This window comes from Panthera pardus, unplaced genomic scaffold (assembly GCF_024362965.1).
Source record: "Panthera pardus isolate Hobbes unplaced genomic scaffold, ASM2436296v1 HiC_scaffold_15, whole genome shotgun sequence".
Lineage (NCBI taxonomy): Eukaryota > Metazoa > Chordata > Mammalia > Carnivora > Felidae > Panthera > Panthera pardus.
The window spans coordinates 33,584,022-33,601,496 of NW_026526710.1; the positions used below are offsets into that span (position 1 = coordinate 33,584,022).

General features: G+C 39.0%; 1 protein-coding gene across 1 annotated transcript in view; it reads left to right on the top strand.

Annotated features, from left to right (window-relative positions):
* The first annotated feature begins 4,181 nt into the window (after nucleotides 1-4,181).
* Nucleotides 4,182-17,475, top strand: part of AKAIN1 (A-kinase anchor inhibitor 1) — a 54,185-nt gene continuing 40,891 nt past the window's right edge. Inside the window, exon 1 of the mRNA XM_019418380.2 lies at nucleotides 4,182-4,633. Within this exon, the coding sequence (XP_019273925.1) occupies nucleotides 4,618-4,633 (16 nt within the window). The 5' untranslated portion in view covers nucleotides 4,182-4,617. The remainder of the gene's footprint in view (nucleotides 4,634-17,475) is intronic.

A 17,475-nucleotide genomic window follows, 5' to 3' on the forward strand; every position in this document is an offset into this window, starting at 1 on the left:
CAGAGACACCGTCCTATATTCTTTAAGCCTGCAAAATTCTTTAGTATTTCCTATTTCTTTTCTTACAGCAGTATAGTCCTTATTTTCCCTTCCCTTTTATTCCATCTTCTATCATCATTTTTGTTTTCAATTTATGCCATTTCCCTCTCTATAGATGTATTTTTACTTCACTTTCTTTAAATCTTCACAGATTGGATAGCAAAAAGATTAGTTTTTCAATGTCTTCTTCCTCATTCAGTTTTTCTCTTTTCATGTCTATGCCACATTCTCTCATTCCTTTTTAAATTCCTGCTGAATTCACCTCTATGGCCTTCCTTAGACAATTCAACAACTTCCGGCAGCTTTTAGATGAAAAGAGTTCTTTTCCAGCACTTCATTTCTGTAATCATTTGCAACTTATAGGGGAAGACATTTGGAAAAAAATTATGTCAATATGCTTCATAATGAAAATTCTTCTTTTCAATCTATTTCAGCTGTCCTCAGAGATACTAAGAATTCTTTGAAATTATAGTTGGTTGAATAATGCATTAAAATAAGTATGGAGTGGGAAGAATCAGGGTATGGCTCGAGCCAAGGTGAGCTGCAAATAATGGAAACGGGGGATATTTCAAGATGGGTTTTCAAAATTTTCTATTTTTTCAAGCGCTCAGGACAGAGTAGAATAAATTAATGTTTGAGGGAATAGATGGGAACTTGCAGGAAGTCTGAGAGTTATAGCTCTAATCTGCCTCTCCTAGTTTCTTTGGAGGTTCTAATTTAATGTTTATGTGTCACATGAATCACTACCTCATAGTGCGTCCATGTTCATTTTTGCATGAAATACTCCCCCAAGTTTCTGGGGCGCCTGGGTGACTTAGTCGGTTAAGTGTCTGACTCTTGATTTTGGCATGGGTCATGATCTCATGGTTTGTGGGACTGGGCTCCAGGCTGACAGCGTGGAGTCTGCCTGGGATTCTTTCTCTCCCTCCCTCTCTCTGTCCCTCCCTCCCTTCTCTCAAAATAAATAAATAAACTTAAAAAAAAAATGACAAAAAATATTCTCCCCAATTTTAATTATAATAGTTGATTCTATTAGGTGTTTCTTTTATTTCTTTTTTGTTTCTTCTGTGCCTTCTAGTTCATCTAGCACCTCGTTCAAGTATTCATAGGTAGGGGTGCCCAGTTTGATAAGCTCAGCATAAGAGCAGGAAAGTTATGGCATCTAGTCCAACTTGTTCACTGTCTTGCTTCCTCTCAGTATTCCCATCATTTGGCTAGAAATGAAGGTGCTAGAACGAGGTAGATGGTAGTGGCTGAAGTGGCTGCTGCCTGTCTGGTAAATGGCTATTTCAAAATGTAGTGGATTGTTTGACTAGAGAATGAGTTGCCTTGAGTGGAAGCATTTCAACAGAGACACAGTGAGACTATATTGGGAACTTAAGCCTCAGTTGTGGAGTAAGACTGGATATATCAAAGAATCTGGCTCTTATGGTAGAATAAAAGGAAATTCTTATTTTCCTATGAGACAGTCTTATTAAATTGATCATTTATACTAAGATATAAAAAATCTAGTAGCACTATTCGGGTATGTAAATTAAACCAACAGAATAATACCTCCAGTAGTAGTAAAAATTGGAGATAATATTGTTGAATATAAAATTTACTGATGAAATAATTATAAATAAAAAAAATTATTAAAGTGCTTGGATTTTACTGGGAATAATATTAATTGCTCCTGCTATGATGCAAAAACTGAATTGGGAGTATATTGTCCTCTGGCTAGGTAGCAATGATGTGTCGGGTAGAGAAAATGGAGAGTTCACAGGAGGAAGAGGGAGAAGAGCTGAGGATGGACTAAGGAGTTTTTTCTTCTGTCCTTGACCTGTTGCTTTGGATTTTACTGGATCATATTACCTGCTAATGCCATAACAAACTAATCAAAGACTCTCGTGGGACCATTTTCAGGCGTTCGTTATTTCTTTTTTTTTTTTTTTTAAATTTTTTTTAATGTTTATTTATTTTTGAGACAGAGAGAGACAGAGCATGAATGGGGAGGGGCAGAGAGAGAGGGAGACACAGAATCGGAAGCAGGCTCCAGGCCCTGAGCCATCAGTCCAGAGCCTGACGCCGGGCTCGAGCTCACGAACCGCGAGATCGTGACCTGAGCCGAAGTCGGACGCTCAACCAACTGAGCCACCCAGGCACCCCATCGTTCGTTATTTCTACTACCATCTTGGCTTCTGTCTAGGTTGGAAGCCTATGGGAATCCATGTGAGTTCCTTCCTTACTTAACATTTAGAAAAATACGCTCTGAGGTTGCAGGTGGTATAAATGGTTTCTTTTTAAATGCTGATATATCTAACACCTTCCTGCTCAAAATATGTTCTATGGACCAGCAGTATCCTGCAGCCTGGACATCATCTGGGACCTTATTAGAGACGCAGAATCTCAGCCTCCACCCTGATCTACTGAATTATGACCTGCATTTTAAGATCTCCATGGGATTTATATGCACATTAATATTTGAGATGTACCGATTTAACATACTTAGTTCGCATTCCTGTAGGGTGTCATCTACTCCCAGTGTGTCATCAATTTCCTAGAATGGGTTTAACTGGGGCTGTGCTCTCTCTTAATTAATTGGCTAATTCATTAGCACATTTAATCCCTGCAACAAACCTTCACAATACCTTAATCCTTATATTGCAGATGAGACAGTTAAATAACTTATCCAAGGTCACGCAGCTAGGATATGGTGGAGACGTTCTACTTGAGTCTGACTCATTTCCAAGTCGTTTTTCTTTTCCAACGCCACATTGCTTTCCCTTGAATTTAATCATGAATAATTGTTTATGCATTAAGAGAATAAGGCCCAGAAAAAATAAAGGTTAGAAAGAGATCTTTGAAAGAGGCCTTCCAATCATTCAAAGATTATTTTGAAGAGTGTATCACACTTCTGGTGATAAAGCAAAGAAGGCAGAGTGAAGTACTCTTGGTCCCTCGTTTTTGGAGTAATTTGGGGAAGTGAGAGGACTGCATCTTGTCATGTGCATACTTTGTCCTGCCCATCAGCTGACCTGCATCTTGCTGCTGCTGAGGCAGGTTCCATCTGTTTAAGCCTGTGTTGAGCCAGGTGCACAGAGCAGTACTGATTGTGTTATGTTGAGGCTGCCCATATGCCTCCATGCAAACTGCAGTTCAAGAGCTGTAAAACTGTTTGCATTTTAAATCTATCAGATGGCTTTGAACAAAACCAGTTCCAATAAGGCTATTTGAATGCTTTATATTTGGCAAAAGCGTGTAGAACTTACGGCCACCAACCAAATTATTAAGAAATCTTGTATTTTCAGAATAGCTATATTTTCCAGGGAGAGATGCATGTGAAGAAACCCCATAAAACACTGGAGATGACCCAGGTCACTGTTTGTTCTTGGAAAACTCCATTCAGCTGCAAACAGGGAGAATAAAACCCAAAGCAACTGACATCTGCTTTGAGATTGGGGGATCCTGTGTCACGTTCGCTCTGGGGTTGTAACCCAGCTGGACTTGTTTCAAGCTGGGTAGCCTCTAGTCTGGGCTATCCACACTACCCAAACATTTCTTGGGGGCACTAGATAATGATTTCAAAATGAGCAGTGACTTAGAAGCATGAAGTGAGTGTGGGGTGCCTCTCAGTATCTTTAGAACTTGGTGTGTATGGGGGACACAGTTATCAGTTGGATAAACGGGAGGGGAAGCACTAAAGTTTCTTGATCAGTCTCGGAGCTGTTCTCATACTTGAAGGGAACTCTGTTGACTCAACCTTTTGTAGAGTGTGTGAATTTGTCAGTGACAACATGCTTCACAGAGTTCTCTTACCTCTGCATTGGCCAGTCCTGCTCTCTCTAAACTGATGACCTTGAGGGCCTCCAAGTTTAGAAGCTTTCAGAGCCAGATTGGCCGCCTGGGAGCAGTCCTCCAGCACTCCTCACATGCTCCAGTCACCCTGTCCTTCCCTCTAGCTCTCTTTCTGACGTTAGAAGACTGAAATTGAGAGGCGGAGAGAAGTCACGGAATCCCAAGGGCCTATTAACTTTAAGGCCCCACCCCTCTATTCAAAGCCATCCAACCCGGAGAACTTAGAGTCATCCTCAGGAGTGAAGTTCTTTGAGTTATACATATATAAAAGGGCAAGCCCATCTTAAATGTCAGTCCAATATCCACGGGGGCTAGAGACAGCAGGTAATTAGAAGCAATTAGTTGTCCCCCTGCCGGGAAGCCGGGCAATTACCTTTTTCTCTCTTCCTCTTCCGTCCTTCCTTCTCCCGTGGAAGCGATAGAAGTGTTTTGCTCCCTAAGCAGCAGTGTACGCCGAGCTGGCACGGACATGAGGGATGAACTGAGCAGGATTCGGTCTCCTCCTCCCGCCGCCGCGGTGGCCGCCGGCAGAGCAGTGCATTGTGGAGGCTGAGCGCGCCGCGGTGGCTGGAGCTGCGGCCCCGGGATCGCGCGGCGAGGAGCTGTCCGAGGTGCTGACCGGCCCGGCCCGCGCCCTGCGCGCCCACCTGCCCTGGACCACTCCAAGTCCTGGCTTTTCTCCCACCCCTCCGTCTGCCTTTGTGTCCTCCTCACCTAGGGGCGTAGCGGCTGGAGGAAATCATGGTGTTCGCTCCAGGTATACCTGCACCTTGCTTTTCCACCAGGTGTCCAGGCGGGGAGCGGGGAAGAGAAGGGAGAGGATAGGGAGAAAAGGCCTTTTCCTTGCCTCTTATCTGCGCGTTTTGAAGTTACCCTCTGTAAGCTAGGGGCGGGAGAGTGCCTCTGTGCGGAGTCTTTGCTTTTCTTCCCGGTCCCGTTCCTTCTGTCCTCTACCCATCCCCAACCTTAGTCCCGCCACTGCTCTTCCCACTAGGCTCCTCCACATCCCACCGGAGCTCAGGCACCTTGAGAACTGGGACCTTTGCCAGACACACAGGCGCCTACGTGGGCGGGAGGCTGGAGAGATCCGGCCAGGAGTCGTGGGCTTCAGGCTACTTCGGTGGGGATCTTCTTCACAGCCACTTCCCCCTCTGCAAAAGTGGCAGAGTGACCCGGTTCCTCCCGATGTCCTGAGGAAAGAAGTGGGTGAAGCCCACGGAAGTGGGACTACAGGCAGAGGAGCGATACTCCTCAAGGAATGAGACCTGAAACTCTGGCAGCAGGCTGCAGCGCAGAGGCTGCTACTGCGGCGCCGCTGGCGCTTGCAGTGTCTTTTTGGAGCTGCCGGTGAAGGACTTTGGTCCCTTTGCTGCTATCCGTGGCTACAAGTTGGTGAAAAGTCAGATTTGCCTGCGGTCGATCGGCTTACTGGTGTGTGCATGTGTGTGTATGTGAGTAATGTGTGTGTAATTTGAGCAGCGGGGAAAGCATGGTCATTGCTAACTTAAGAAGCTGTCTCTTGGTAGATTAGATACAAGGTCTTTCAAATTACAGCCTCTGTTTTCATTAAAGACTGCTGTGGGGGGGGGGGGGTGAGTGGAAAGGGGAGAATGGAAGAGTAGAGGGGACTAAAACTCTTAAGTTTGTTATGGTTCTTTCGCTTGAAATGTTCGTTTGCATTTGCTGTAGGCTTTGGACCTCAGATAGCTGGGGAGGAAAGGTATAATGCAATTTTAAAAGGGAAGAATTGAGTCTGGGTTTCAACACATTCAAATAGCAAAACTTGAGAAGGGGAATGTCCCCACCCCCAGCAGGATGGTAGCTGAGTGGCAGGAGTGAGTTTCTGTCAGTTCTGGCCCTCACTGCAGTCATTGAGTCAGAGGACAACAGGAGCCCTTCTGCTGACCATCCCAAATAATTCAATGGGGGAAAGTTGGTCCTGATAGTGAAGAACATTTATTCAGTCAGCACAGGATCTGGTGAAGTTGAAAAACAATAGTTCTTTGTTGCATTTATAAACTACTTACAACTTTATAAAGCACTTTTATGCCATTTGATCTTCAAATTACCCTCTGAAGTAAGAAGTATTGTTTCTCTTTTACCACCGCAGGGAAGCTGATTTAAGATAGTCTTAGGAGCCTCAGCTGGAGTTTTCTGATTCCGCTGAACCTCTTTTTTCCTATTCCTTACAACCTATCTTGACAAAATGCCTGATCAGTTTCAGGGATAGCTGCTTTTTGGTCCAAGGTCAGGTGTAGCCAAAGGGAAATGTCCTTCCACTTCTGAGGTGAGGATGGGCTAGTGTTGTCCAGAGTTAGAATTGATGAGTGATGTTCACTAGGCATTTTCTAAAGGCATGACTGTGGGTGAAAGACTGTAAAGAGCAGTGAGTAATTCCTGGAGTGGACTGAACTGGCTTAAGCATCCCACTACTGGGACAGGGCTTTACTTTTCCATTTTTCTTCTAAGTTTTGTACTATAGGAAAAGTAGAAGTTATTCATAACTGTCAGGGATGGCATAAATTGACCTGAATAGGATATGTACAGAAGCCTGTGGGGAAACATTTTTGGGTCATTTCTTCAATTTTGAGTTTTTCTTAAAAAATCATAAGCAAAAAAAAAAATCATAAGCAGTTTGGGGCAGTGAGAATAGGGTGCTAAAAATATTATATCAATTTACCTTTTCATTTACTGATCATATGTCTTCCAACTCATATAGTGTTATTATTCTGAAAGAATATCAGAACAATGTATTGTTTTTGAACTCTGTAGATTTTTATCATTACAGTCTCATTTCTAGGACTATTGCTTTTTCTAAATCTCTATAATCTGGAGATCCAGATGTTTTGTACTAGTCAAGGGAACTACTCCCCCACCCTTTTCTCCGAGCCAACCTAACTCCCAGGAAAGGAGGAACAGAGGCATGTTCTATGATTATTCCAAAATTAATAAAGTAAAATAAAATAAATTAGTAATACAAAATGAATATAACAATAAATTAACATTGAACTGTTCATAAAACTGGGTCAGTTGGTACTGTGCCCTTCTAAACACATTGTAGCTCTTTGGATTTTAGCAAAGGGACAAAGGAGGCCTGAGGTCTACTTCTGTCCTTGCCTCAGCAGATTGACTTGCTTTGAATGATTCTGCCGCCTCTTTGCTTACCTTAAAGGCAGAGGTGAAAAGTGACAGAGATTCAGGAAACGAATTTCAGTCCAGAAGTACAAGGTAATGAGGGAGAAATAAATGGGAATTTATATAACTCTAGCTCGGATTCACTCTTATCACATGGTATAAAATAACCTTGCAGTCTCTTGTTTTAATTAGTCTACAGATTGTAAGGAACAGGGTTTAAGTTGGGTAGAGTCTTTGAGTGGTTTCTCAGTTTACATAGGGAATACAACTCAATTTCTTCCTTCTTATTCCATTCATGGACTTTGTAATTTAGGAGGATTTTAATTTTGTGCATTTTAATATTTTAACCCCTTAATAGAAGGGATCATGACTACGAATTATTTAATTAGATAACTAAAGCCTATCATGCATTTATTCTTCCTTCTAAAGGAATGATACAAAATTAATAAGTTAAATGAGGAATAAAGTGTAAATATATTCATTTCTCTGTAAGTACCATATATCCCTCAATATGGGTTAAACTAAGCTGGGGTGCGTGGCTGAGGCAAAAAACCAAAATGAAGCCCCCTGCTTTCCTAAATCTTTTATCTATTCCTCTTTCCATTCCCCACAACTAAAGGTGGAATCTTTCTTTGTAGAGCAATGTGAGAAGATTTCGAAGCATATTACCTCTGCCAAAGGAAAGAGGGTAACACGACCATTATGGAAAAATATTTTGGCTCTGCTGCAGAATACTAAACTGACCCACATTACTTAGTCCGTGGCAATGAAAAAGCTCCCATTTGGGAGAAAAAAGTTCTGGGATATCTGGGCTTTCCATATGGTGCTGCTGGTTTTGGGGAGGAAAATCAAGGCATTATTACCAATTCATGGACAAAGTCAAAGCGGAAGAAAGAAGAAAGACCACTAGACATTGGTGTTAGAAGTGAAAAAGAGCACAAGAAAATTTCAGAATATTTCCTGACCTATTCCAGGATGAGAAAGGGTATGTTCACAGATTCAAATGGCTTTTCAATGCTCTGGTTTCATCCAAAGAATTCTAGACTGAATAATCAGATTAGCAACTCCTTCTCCCCTGAGGAAGAGCTAATAAAGAATAGACTGTGAGGTAGAAAGTGAGGACAGAAGTTTCCTTATCCCTAGGCTATCCCCCTTCTACAGCCAGTGACTGGTATATACTTCAGGAATTAATGTACCTCTCTTTGGGGATAGCCTAAATATATACTTGACTTGTTTAGATTGCCTTCAAGTGGGATGTATTGTCAAGAAAAAGATCTTTCTTCTCTTTTACATGAATTAGACAAGGTATGATAACAAGGATTTCAAGGTGGAATAAAATGGTATAATTATAAGCAATTATATAGCCAGAGTCTTGACTTCTAAGATTAGTTTGAAAAACACTTAGCAACAATAGTTCTACAGACAGCTATCAAATATTTAAAAAAAATATTTATTGCAAGGTAGTTATAATTTTTATTTATTTATATAAACCTCTTACCTATTCCTGAGAGAACAATGAATAAATAAATTATATAACAAACTGTCTTAACTCTAAGGTTTACAATCTGCCAACTTGGGCAAATAAATTATCTTCTGTTAGCATAAGTATTTTTTTTACTTCTATTAATTTACTATTAAAAAACACATACAGTTAAATTGACTTTTTTGGTGTATAATTCTGTGTGTTATAACACATGCATAAAGTCGTGTAATGACCAAAAAACGGTTCCATTGTACCAAAAAATCTTCTGCTACTCCTTTGTATTCAGATACTTCTCCCCACCCATCAGGTGACTATTGATCTGTTTTCCATTCCTATAGATTTGCCTTTTCCAAAATGTCACATAAATGGAATCATACAATATGATTTTTGACTGGCTTCTTTCAGTCAGTAAATGCCACTGAGATTCATCCTTACTGTTGTATGTATCAAGAATTCATTCCTTTTTATTGTTGAGTAGCCTTCCATTGTATGGATGTACCAACAGTTGTTTATCACTTTCCCCACTGAAAGATATTTAGATTATGAGTTAAGCTGTGATAACCATCTTGTACATATTGTATGAATATAGGCTGATCTTAGAGTAAGTATACGCTTCACTGTTCTCCAGAAATATTGTATCATTTTGCATTACCACCAGCAACTTATGAGAATTCTAGTTGCTCAGCATCCTTGTCCTTCTGATAGGTATAGAATGGTATTCATTGTCATTTTAATTTGCATTTCCCTAATGACTAATGGCTTTGATAATTTTATTATCAAGAACTTATTTGCCACATGTATACCTTATTTGGTAAAGTGTCTGTTCAAATCTTTTGCCCATTTTTTTTTTTTTTTTTTTTGGTTGGGGTGATGTTTGTTTCCATATTGTTGAGTTTTGAGAGTTCTTTTGAGGTTTTAAACCCATTGTTGGATATGTGATATGCAAATATCATCTGCCAGAATGTGACTTGACTTTTCATTCTCTTAATACTACGTTTTTTCAGAGCAAAAGTTTTTAATTTTAATGCAGTGTAATTTAGCAATTTTTTCTTCTATAGATCTTGTTTTTGATATCATAGCTAAGAACTTTTTGCATAACCCAAGATCAGGAAGATATTCTCCCATGTTCTCCTCTAGAACTTTTGTAAATTTACATTTAGATCTAATCATGAGAGTAGATGCCTACCCTCATGATTTCATCTAATCTAACTGTCGCCTAAAGGCCCCATCTCCTAATATCATCACGTTGGAGGTAAGGGCTCCAACAAATAAATTTTGGAAAGACACAAACATTCAGTTTGTAACAACTTGACTTGGGATATGTTGTAAATTATTGGTTAAGGTTTATTTTTTTATATGAATGTTCAATTATTCTAATACCATTTGTTGAAAATTGTTTTGGCTGTTATAGTTCCTTTGACTTTCCATATAAATTTTAGAGTCAGCTTGCCTATATTTACATAAAACTGAAATTCCATGAAATCTACTGATCAGTTTGTGGGAATTAATATCTTAACTATGTTGAGTCTCCAGTCCATGAACATGATATATCTCTTCATTTATTTAGCTCTTCTTTCATTTCTTTCATCAGTATTTTGTAGTTTTCAGCATACAGATCTTATATATATTTTGATAGATTATACCTAAATATTTCTTTTGGGAGGAGCTACTCTAAATGGTACTTAAAAATAATTCAATTTCTGGAAGTTCATTACAGAAATATAGTTGATTTTTGTATGTTGGCCTCATTTCCTGTGATCTTGCTTACCTCTCTTATTAGTTGTAGGAGCTATCTTGTGGATTTCTTAGGAGTTTTTATTAGGCAATCATGTTGTCTGTAAATAAGGATCATTTCATTTATTTTCCAGTTTTATTCCTTTTTTGCATTGGCTAGGGCTACTAGCACTGTATTAGAGCTACTAGCACTATATTAAGTAGAAGTAGTGAGAGTTGATATTCTTGATTTGTTTTTAATCTTTAGGGGAAAGCATGCAATCTTTCATCATTAGGTACGGTGTGAGTCATAGGATTTTTCACAGATGCTCTTTATTTGGTTGAGGAAGCTCCTTTCTATTCCAAGGTTGCTGTGAATTTTTATCATCGATAGACGTTGAATATCATCAAATGGTTTTTTTGCATCTAATGATATGATAATGTGGGTTTTCTTTTTTAGACTGCTAATATGATGGGTTACATTGATTGACTTTCAAATGTTGAACCAGCCTTACGTTCCTAACACTCATTTGGTTATGATGCATTATTCTTTTCATATGCTGAAGGATTAAATTTGTTAGTATTTTGTTGAAGAATTTTTTGGTCCATGCTCATAATATATATAGGTTTATAGTTTGCTTTCCACACACCATCTTTGTCTGGTTTTGATATCAGTGTAATGCTTCCTCATAAATAAGATGAGAAGTATTTCTGTCTCTTTGGTTTTCTGAAAGAGATGGTGTAGACTGGCATAAACATTTCTTCCTTAAATGTTTGGTAGACTTCATCAGTGAAACCATGAAGGCCTAGAAGTTTCTCTGTGGAAAGCTCTTTAAACATGAATTCCATTTCTTTAATAGATAGATACAGGACTATTCTGTTAATCTTGGATAAGTTTTGGTAGTTTTTTTTAAAAACTGTTTTATTTTATCTAACTTACTAGTTTTAAATTTTTTTTTTTAACGTTTATTTATTTTTGAGACAGAGAGAGACAGATCATGAACGGGGGAGGGTCAGAGAGAGAGGGAGACACAGAATCCGAAACAGGCTCCAGGCTCTGAGCAGTCAGCACAGAGCCCGACGCGGGGCTCGAACCCACGGACAGTGAGATCGTGACCTGAGCCGAAGTCGGACGCTTAACTGACTGAGCCACCCAGGCGCCCCCTAACTTACTAGTTTTATATGAGTAAATTTGTTTGTAATACTCTTATTATCTGTTCTATATGTGTGGGATTTATAGTGCTATTTCCCTTTCATTCCTGATACTGGTAACTTGTGGGGTTTTGTTTGTTTATTTTTGTCAGTTTGGCTACAGGTTTGTTAATTTTTTTTTTTATCTTTTCAAAGATGTCTTTTTAGTTTCATTGATATCCCTTATTATTTTTCCTGTTTTCAATGTCATTGATTTCTGCTCTTTATTGTTTTCTTCTTTCTCTTAGCTTTAACTTTATTTTGCCCTTCTTTTCTAGACTTAAAATTAAACTTAGATTGTTTATCTTAGATCTTTTTTCTAATATAGATATTTAATGCTATAAATTTCCATGTAAGCACTTCTTTAGCATATCTTAATGTTGTATTTTTATTTTCATTCAGTACAAAATACTTTGTAATTTCCCTTGATACCTCTTATTTTTCCCATGGATTATTTAGAAATGTATTGTTCAGTTTCCAACCACTTGGGGATTCCCTACATATCTTCCTATTACTGATTTCTGCTTTAATTCCATGATGGAGAATAAGCTTTCTATGATTTTGAGTGTGTTCAATTTGGTAAGGTATGTTTAGGAGACAATATTGTCTATCTTAAATGTTTCATGTACACTAAAAAAAATGTGTATTCTTCTCTTTTTGGGTGGGATGGTCTATAAATGTCATCTTGATATAGTTGGTTGCTAGTATTGTTCATTTCTTCTATATCCTAGCTCATACTCAGCCTTCTTGGTCTACTGATTGTTAGGTAAGGAGTGCTGAAGCCTCCAGCAAAAATTGTGGATTTTTTTTCATTTTTCCTTTTGTTTTAACACTTTTTTGCTTTATGTATCTTGAAGCTCTCTTATTAAAGAGACAATAATCTAATAGACTATTATGTCTTTCTGAATTGACTCTTTTATCATTAAGTAATATCCTTCTGTATCTCTGGTAATTTTTTTTTTTTTTTTTTTTTTTTTTTTTTTTTGCTCTGCAGTCTATTTTGACTGATAATAACATAGCTACTCCAGCTTTCTTTTTGATTAATATTTGTATGGTACCGTCAGTCCTCATTATTCACCGATTCCATATTTGCAAATTTGCCTACTCAGTAAAATCTATTTGTAAAATAGATCAATCAAAAATCAGCACTTGAAATACTTTTTCTGGCATTCAAGGACATGCACAGGATGGCAGAACAATTGAGTTGCCTGACGTGCATGTCCCCAGCTGAGGCTGAACAAGGCAACACTTTGTCTTCTTGTTTCAGTTCTCACACTGTAAACAAGTATGCTTTTTGTGGTCGGTTTGGATTTTCACACATTTGTGCTTGCTTTTTGTTGGTGGTTTAGCTGTTTACCATAGCTCTCAATGTAGTGCTAAGGTGTTGTCTGGTGTTTCGAAGCAGGAGAAGGTGGTGACATGCCTTACGGAGGAGACTGTTAGGTAAGTTCCTAACCTGAGTTAGGTTGTGCTATCGGCTGTGCTATTGGCTGTGCTATTGGTGCGAGGTCAGTTTTAATGAATCAACCACGTATAGTAAATAAAGTGTCTTTAAACCGAAACACACATAAAACAAGGTTGTGTATTGATCAGTTGACAAAAATGTTATGACCAGAGGCTTATTAGAACCCAGCCCTGTATTTCCTTTGGGAGCGATGGTTCCATGTTTGCAGCTACTTTATAGAACATATCTTTTGTGAATAATGAGAATAGACTGTATGTTATTTCCCATTCTTTAACCTTTAAACCACCTTGATCATTGTATTCAATGTGGGTTTCTTGTAGACGGCATATTGTTGGGTCTTGCTTCTTAATTTAATATGTAGTTTTAAAGGTGGTTGAAGTTAACCAGACTGCCTGCTTATCTTTCTCCTATAATTATTGCATTTTCTAATTCCCCATTATTGTTTAAAATTTAAAAATACTTCACCCCTGGAAAATGTTTGTTGTCAGAGTTTTAGAAATTTTGGTAAGCATAGATAATCAAAAGGAAAACAAAAATCACATTTTATCCATCAGTAACCACTGTTAGTATTTTATATATAACTTCACAGACCTCGTCTCTATGAGTATAGCTTCCACTTTTTAAAACATAAACGTTATCCCGACTATGCATATTACTTTTTGATATATTGTTTACACAACGTACTGTTTTCATGCCATTCTGTTGTCTTCTACATATCATATAAAAAGAAGACATAGGGCAAATGGTGTCATTACCCCCATTTTTACAGATGACGAAAGTAAGGCCAATGTTAGGTTTCAGAACCAAGGTTTGATATTATTGGATCCACTTATCTTCTATATACCACCTAGTTTTAAAATAAATAGCAGGCAACAAATAATTTGCACACTAAGATTAGAGACAAAGAAAAAGAGACAGGGTGCCTGGGTGGCTCAGTTTGTTAATTGTCTGACTTCGGCTCAGGTCATGTTCTCACTGGTCCTGAGTTTGAGCCCCACACTGGACTCTCTGCTGTCATCTCAGAGCCTGCTTAGGATCCTCTGTCCCCCCCTCTCTCTGCCCCTCACCTGCTCATGTGTGCACACATGTTGCTCTCTCAAAAATAAATAAAAACATTAAAAAAAAAAAGAACAAGAGATAAAACTAGTCTCCTTTGGAGAAAATCTTCTGTATTTTGAGAATGCCTTCTTCCAAATTAGAATTGAACAAAGTGTTCTCTCAACCACACAGAAATGAGCTCTGTCCTTGCACCCTCCCTGGATTCTCCATCTTCTCCAGGCTACTGCTCTTAGTGAGAGTGAAAGAATGGACAGACAGACAGGATTGTCCAAAGTTGACTTGGAAAAAAAAAAAAAAAGAGCCAAGAAATTTACACAGCGCTTGATAGTTTTCAGAGCATTTATATTAACTGGATGTCATATGTGAGATAGTCTTTGAATTGAAACTAAATGGCATTGAAATGAGTATAGTCGTTCCTCTAAACAACCAATGACAATATTTAAGTTATTCCAGGGCCATTCAAATATGAGGCAAAGTTGGTTTCTGCAGAAGCGTGGACTTGAGGACAGATAGGCCTGGGTGCAAGGAGCTCACCTCTGCCATGTCCACACTTCGTGCCATTGGGTAAGCCCAAAATCTTGCTGATTTTCTGCGTTGTGAACCAAAGCTCATAGGGTCTATTTTCCAGAGTGTTAATGAAGATCAAGGTGAAGTGTCTGGCCTACAGTAGGCTAAATGGTAGCTATCGCTAATGTTATTGTTTTAAAGGGAATGAATAATAATATGTTTTTAGATTCATATGCATGTATGTGATTTCAATGTTGGGCCATCTGTCTTGGAGAGGGCTATCCAGTTGATTTTCTTTCTGTGGAAGAAGACTGATTTACTGGTTCCATCCGTTACCTGGGTCGAGGTTGTGAAACTTTAAAGCCAAATGCTATGACAAGCCGAATTGATGATAAAGCAGATGTCTAAGTGCATCCTGGGATGAATAAGTTATGAATCATGAAAAGTTGCTGTTTAAAGGCTAGCAGCTGCATGCTTGAAAGCAGATGGCCATCTTGCTGATCTGAATAATTCTGATATTGTCTAAATTTAAAAGCTGAATGATGATTTTCTGGTGAGAGTGTAAAGCATTATGTTTTTAATATTATTTAATTGGGGTAGATTTGTATTTTGGATTGGAAGTATTGTTTCATGTTCTGTTTGCCTTTTTTCTTTTCTTTCTTTTTTTTTTTTTTTGAGACCTAAGCTCCCATTCTGTCGTCTTGTGTCATAGACACACATACATTCTTAGATACTATTCTTTGAGTATTATCTTCGGTCCTTCATGAATTTTCTTAGGAAGAAAGCTTTTTACTTTTCTTTTTCTGAAATTATTATTATGTAAAAATTTTTTTAATGTTTATTTTGAGAGTGAGAGAGAGAGAGAGAGAATGAGAATGAACCGGGGAGGGGCAGAGAGAGAGACAGGGATAGAGGATTGAGCCCAATGTGGGGCTCAAACTCATGAACTGCGAGATCATGACCTGAGCCAAAGTCAGAAGCTTAACTGACCGGGCCACCCAGGTGCCCCGAAAGCTTTTTCCTTTTTCTTATAAAGGTATTTTTTGTGTGTGAAACAACCACATAGTCACGGGAGATAGGGAGAGGTACTGGAGTTTTCCTTCAAAAGTTTTTCTGACTTGCAATGTGACTTGGAGTTAGTTAACCTGCTTCCTGTGTCTCTTTCCTAATCATTGTCTAAAAGTCACCCTTAACGTCTTGGAGATTTAATATCTTAGCTCTCAGGACACACACTTACTGGGCAGAGGAGATAAATGTAAGGCACACATCGCCTATTGTGTGCGATGTGCGTCACATGCATTTTTCTCTTCCTTTCTTTCTTTCTTTTTTTTTTAATGTTTATTTTGAGAAAGAGAGAGAGCAAAGGAGGGGCTGAGAGAGAGGGAGAGAGAGAATCCCAAGACAGCGCAGAGCGCGATGTGGGGCTCGATCTCACAAGCCATGAGATCATGACCTGAGCTGAAATCAAGAGTCGAGGCTTAACTGACTGAGCCCCCCAGGTGCCTCACCTGCATTTTTCTTAAAGCAAAGAACAACTTTATAAAGTAAATGCCAAGTTCTTTTTCTTTAACTTGTGGCTAAAATGACGTTTCATGTTACAAACAGTGACAGACGATCTATTTGCTGAAACTGGGAGGCAAAAATGCAGTGCTTTTCCCCCATTCCTTTAAAATGTTTTTCTTTAAAATGAGAAAAAAATTGGGGCGCCTGCGTGGCTCAGTTGGTTAAGCGTCTGACTTCGGCTCAGGTCATGATCTCTCAGCTTGTGAGTTCCAGTCCTGTGTTGGGCTCTGTGCTGACCGCTCAGAGCCTGGAGCCTGCTTTGGATTCTGTGTCTCCCCTTTTCTCTGCCTCTCTCCTGCTCGCACTCTGTCTCTCTCTGTCTCTCAAAAATAAATAAACGTTAAAAAAATTTTTAAAAACATTAAAAAAAACGAGAAAAATGGTGCTTGAGAAATACACTCAAATTATGAGAGTAACATCTCTGTTCTGGACACCTCACATAAGCCCCGTATGATGGGTCTGTTTCATATTTAGACAGGGAATCTCCGTGTCATCCACATCTTGTGTTTCTGACAGAAGTTGTTAATTTTGAATTTATTTCTAACATTCTTGTGCACTTATTTCTGCTTCTCCATTTTAATTTTACATTTTTGTGGGAATGAAAAGTGGAAGTATATGTTTCTTGCAGTACCATCAATGAGATTTCGATCACCCCTAACCAGGGAATTTAGAATGAAATTCCCTATGGCCTTAATTGCAATCTGACTCATGCTTCAGAATAGATTATTTCACTACATCATCAGGCCATGCTGTACCAGTCAATAAATAATGGTTGTTTTGCTCTAAAAATAACTTATGTTAAGAAAGACAACCTTTATAGCTTCATTTATCTTGCCATTTTTTCTTGGGTCTAGAGGGCAATGCTAGTGGGGCAGAGCTGATGTCCATTAGGCCAGAATTCAGTAAAAAGAATGAGTATGACCCATTCTCCACGCAGCACTTTTGGCCAGAGCAGATCTCTCAGTAAAGGTCATGTCCAGCCTAGCCTTTGTGGGAGTAGATCTGGGGATACCAGGAAAGGTCATAAATAAGCGAGTGGGGAGGGGGTATAAATGCTTTAGATACTTTCACTCATTTATTCAACAAACATTCACCGACTGTCTTGTCTGAGCCACGCACCCTGCTGTGTGGTGGGCACTGGGACTTTAATATAAAAGAAGTACACTAAGGGTTAGGGTTCCTTAACTGAAGGGTAGAGAGTAGAAGGGGATGAAGAAGAGGAATGGGTCAATTCTGTGGAAGGAAGTGACTGTCTTGGCTTGAGTCTGATTCCTCCCGGAGGCCAGCCGTGGGAATGGTTAAAGCCTTACTCCAGTAGAGAAACCTTCCTCTATGGACCATTCTTTCTTTAGTGCCACTAGGTCGTGTATAAGAACCGTTTGTAAGTGCTAAATGTGCGACGGGGAGGCATGACTACCAAGGTAGAAAGAGAGAGTCTCTTCTGTCTTTTCCTTTTAGGTCCAGATATACATTTTGTAAAGAA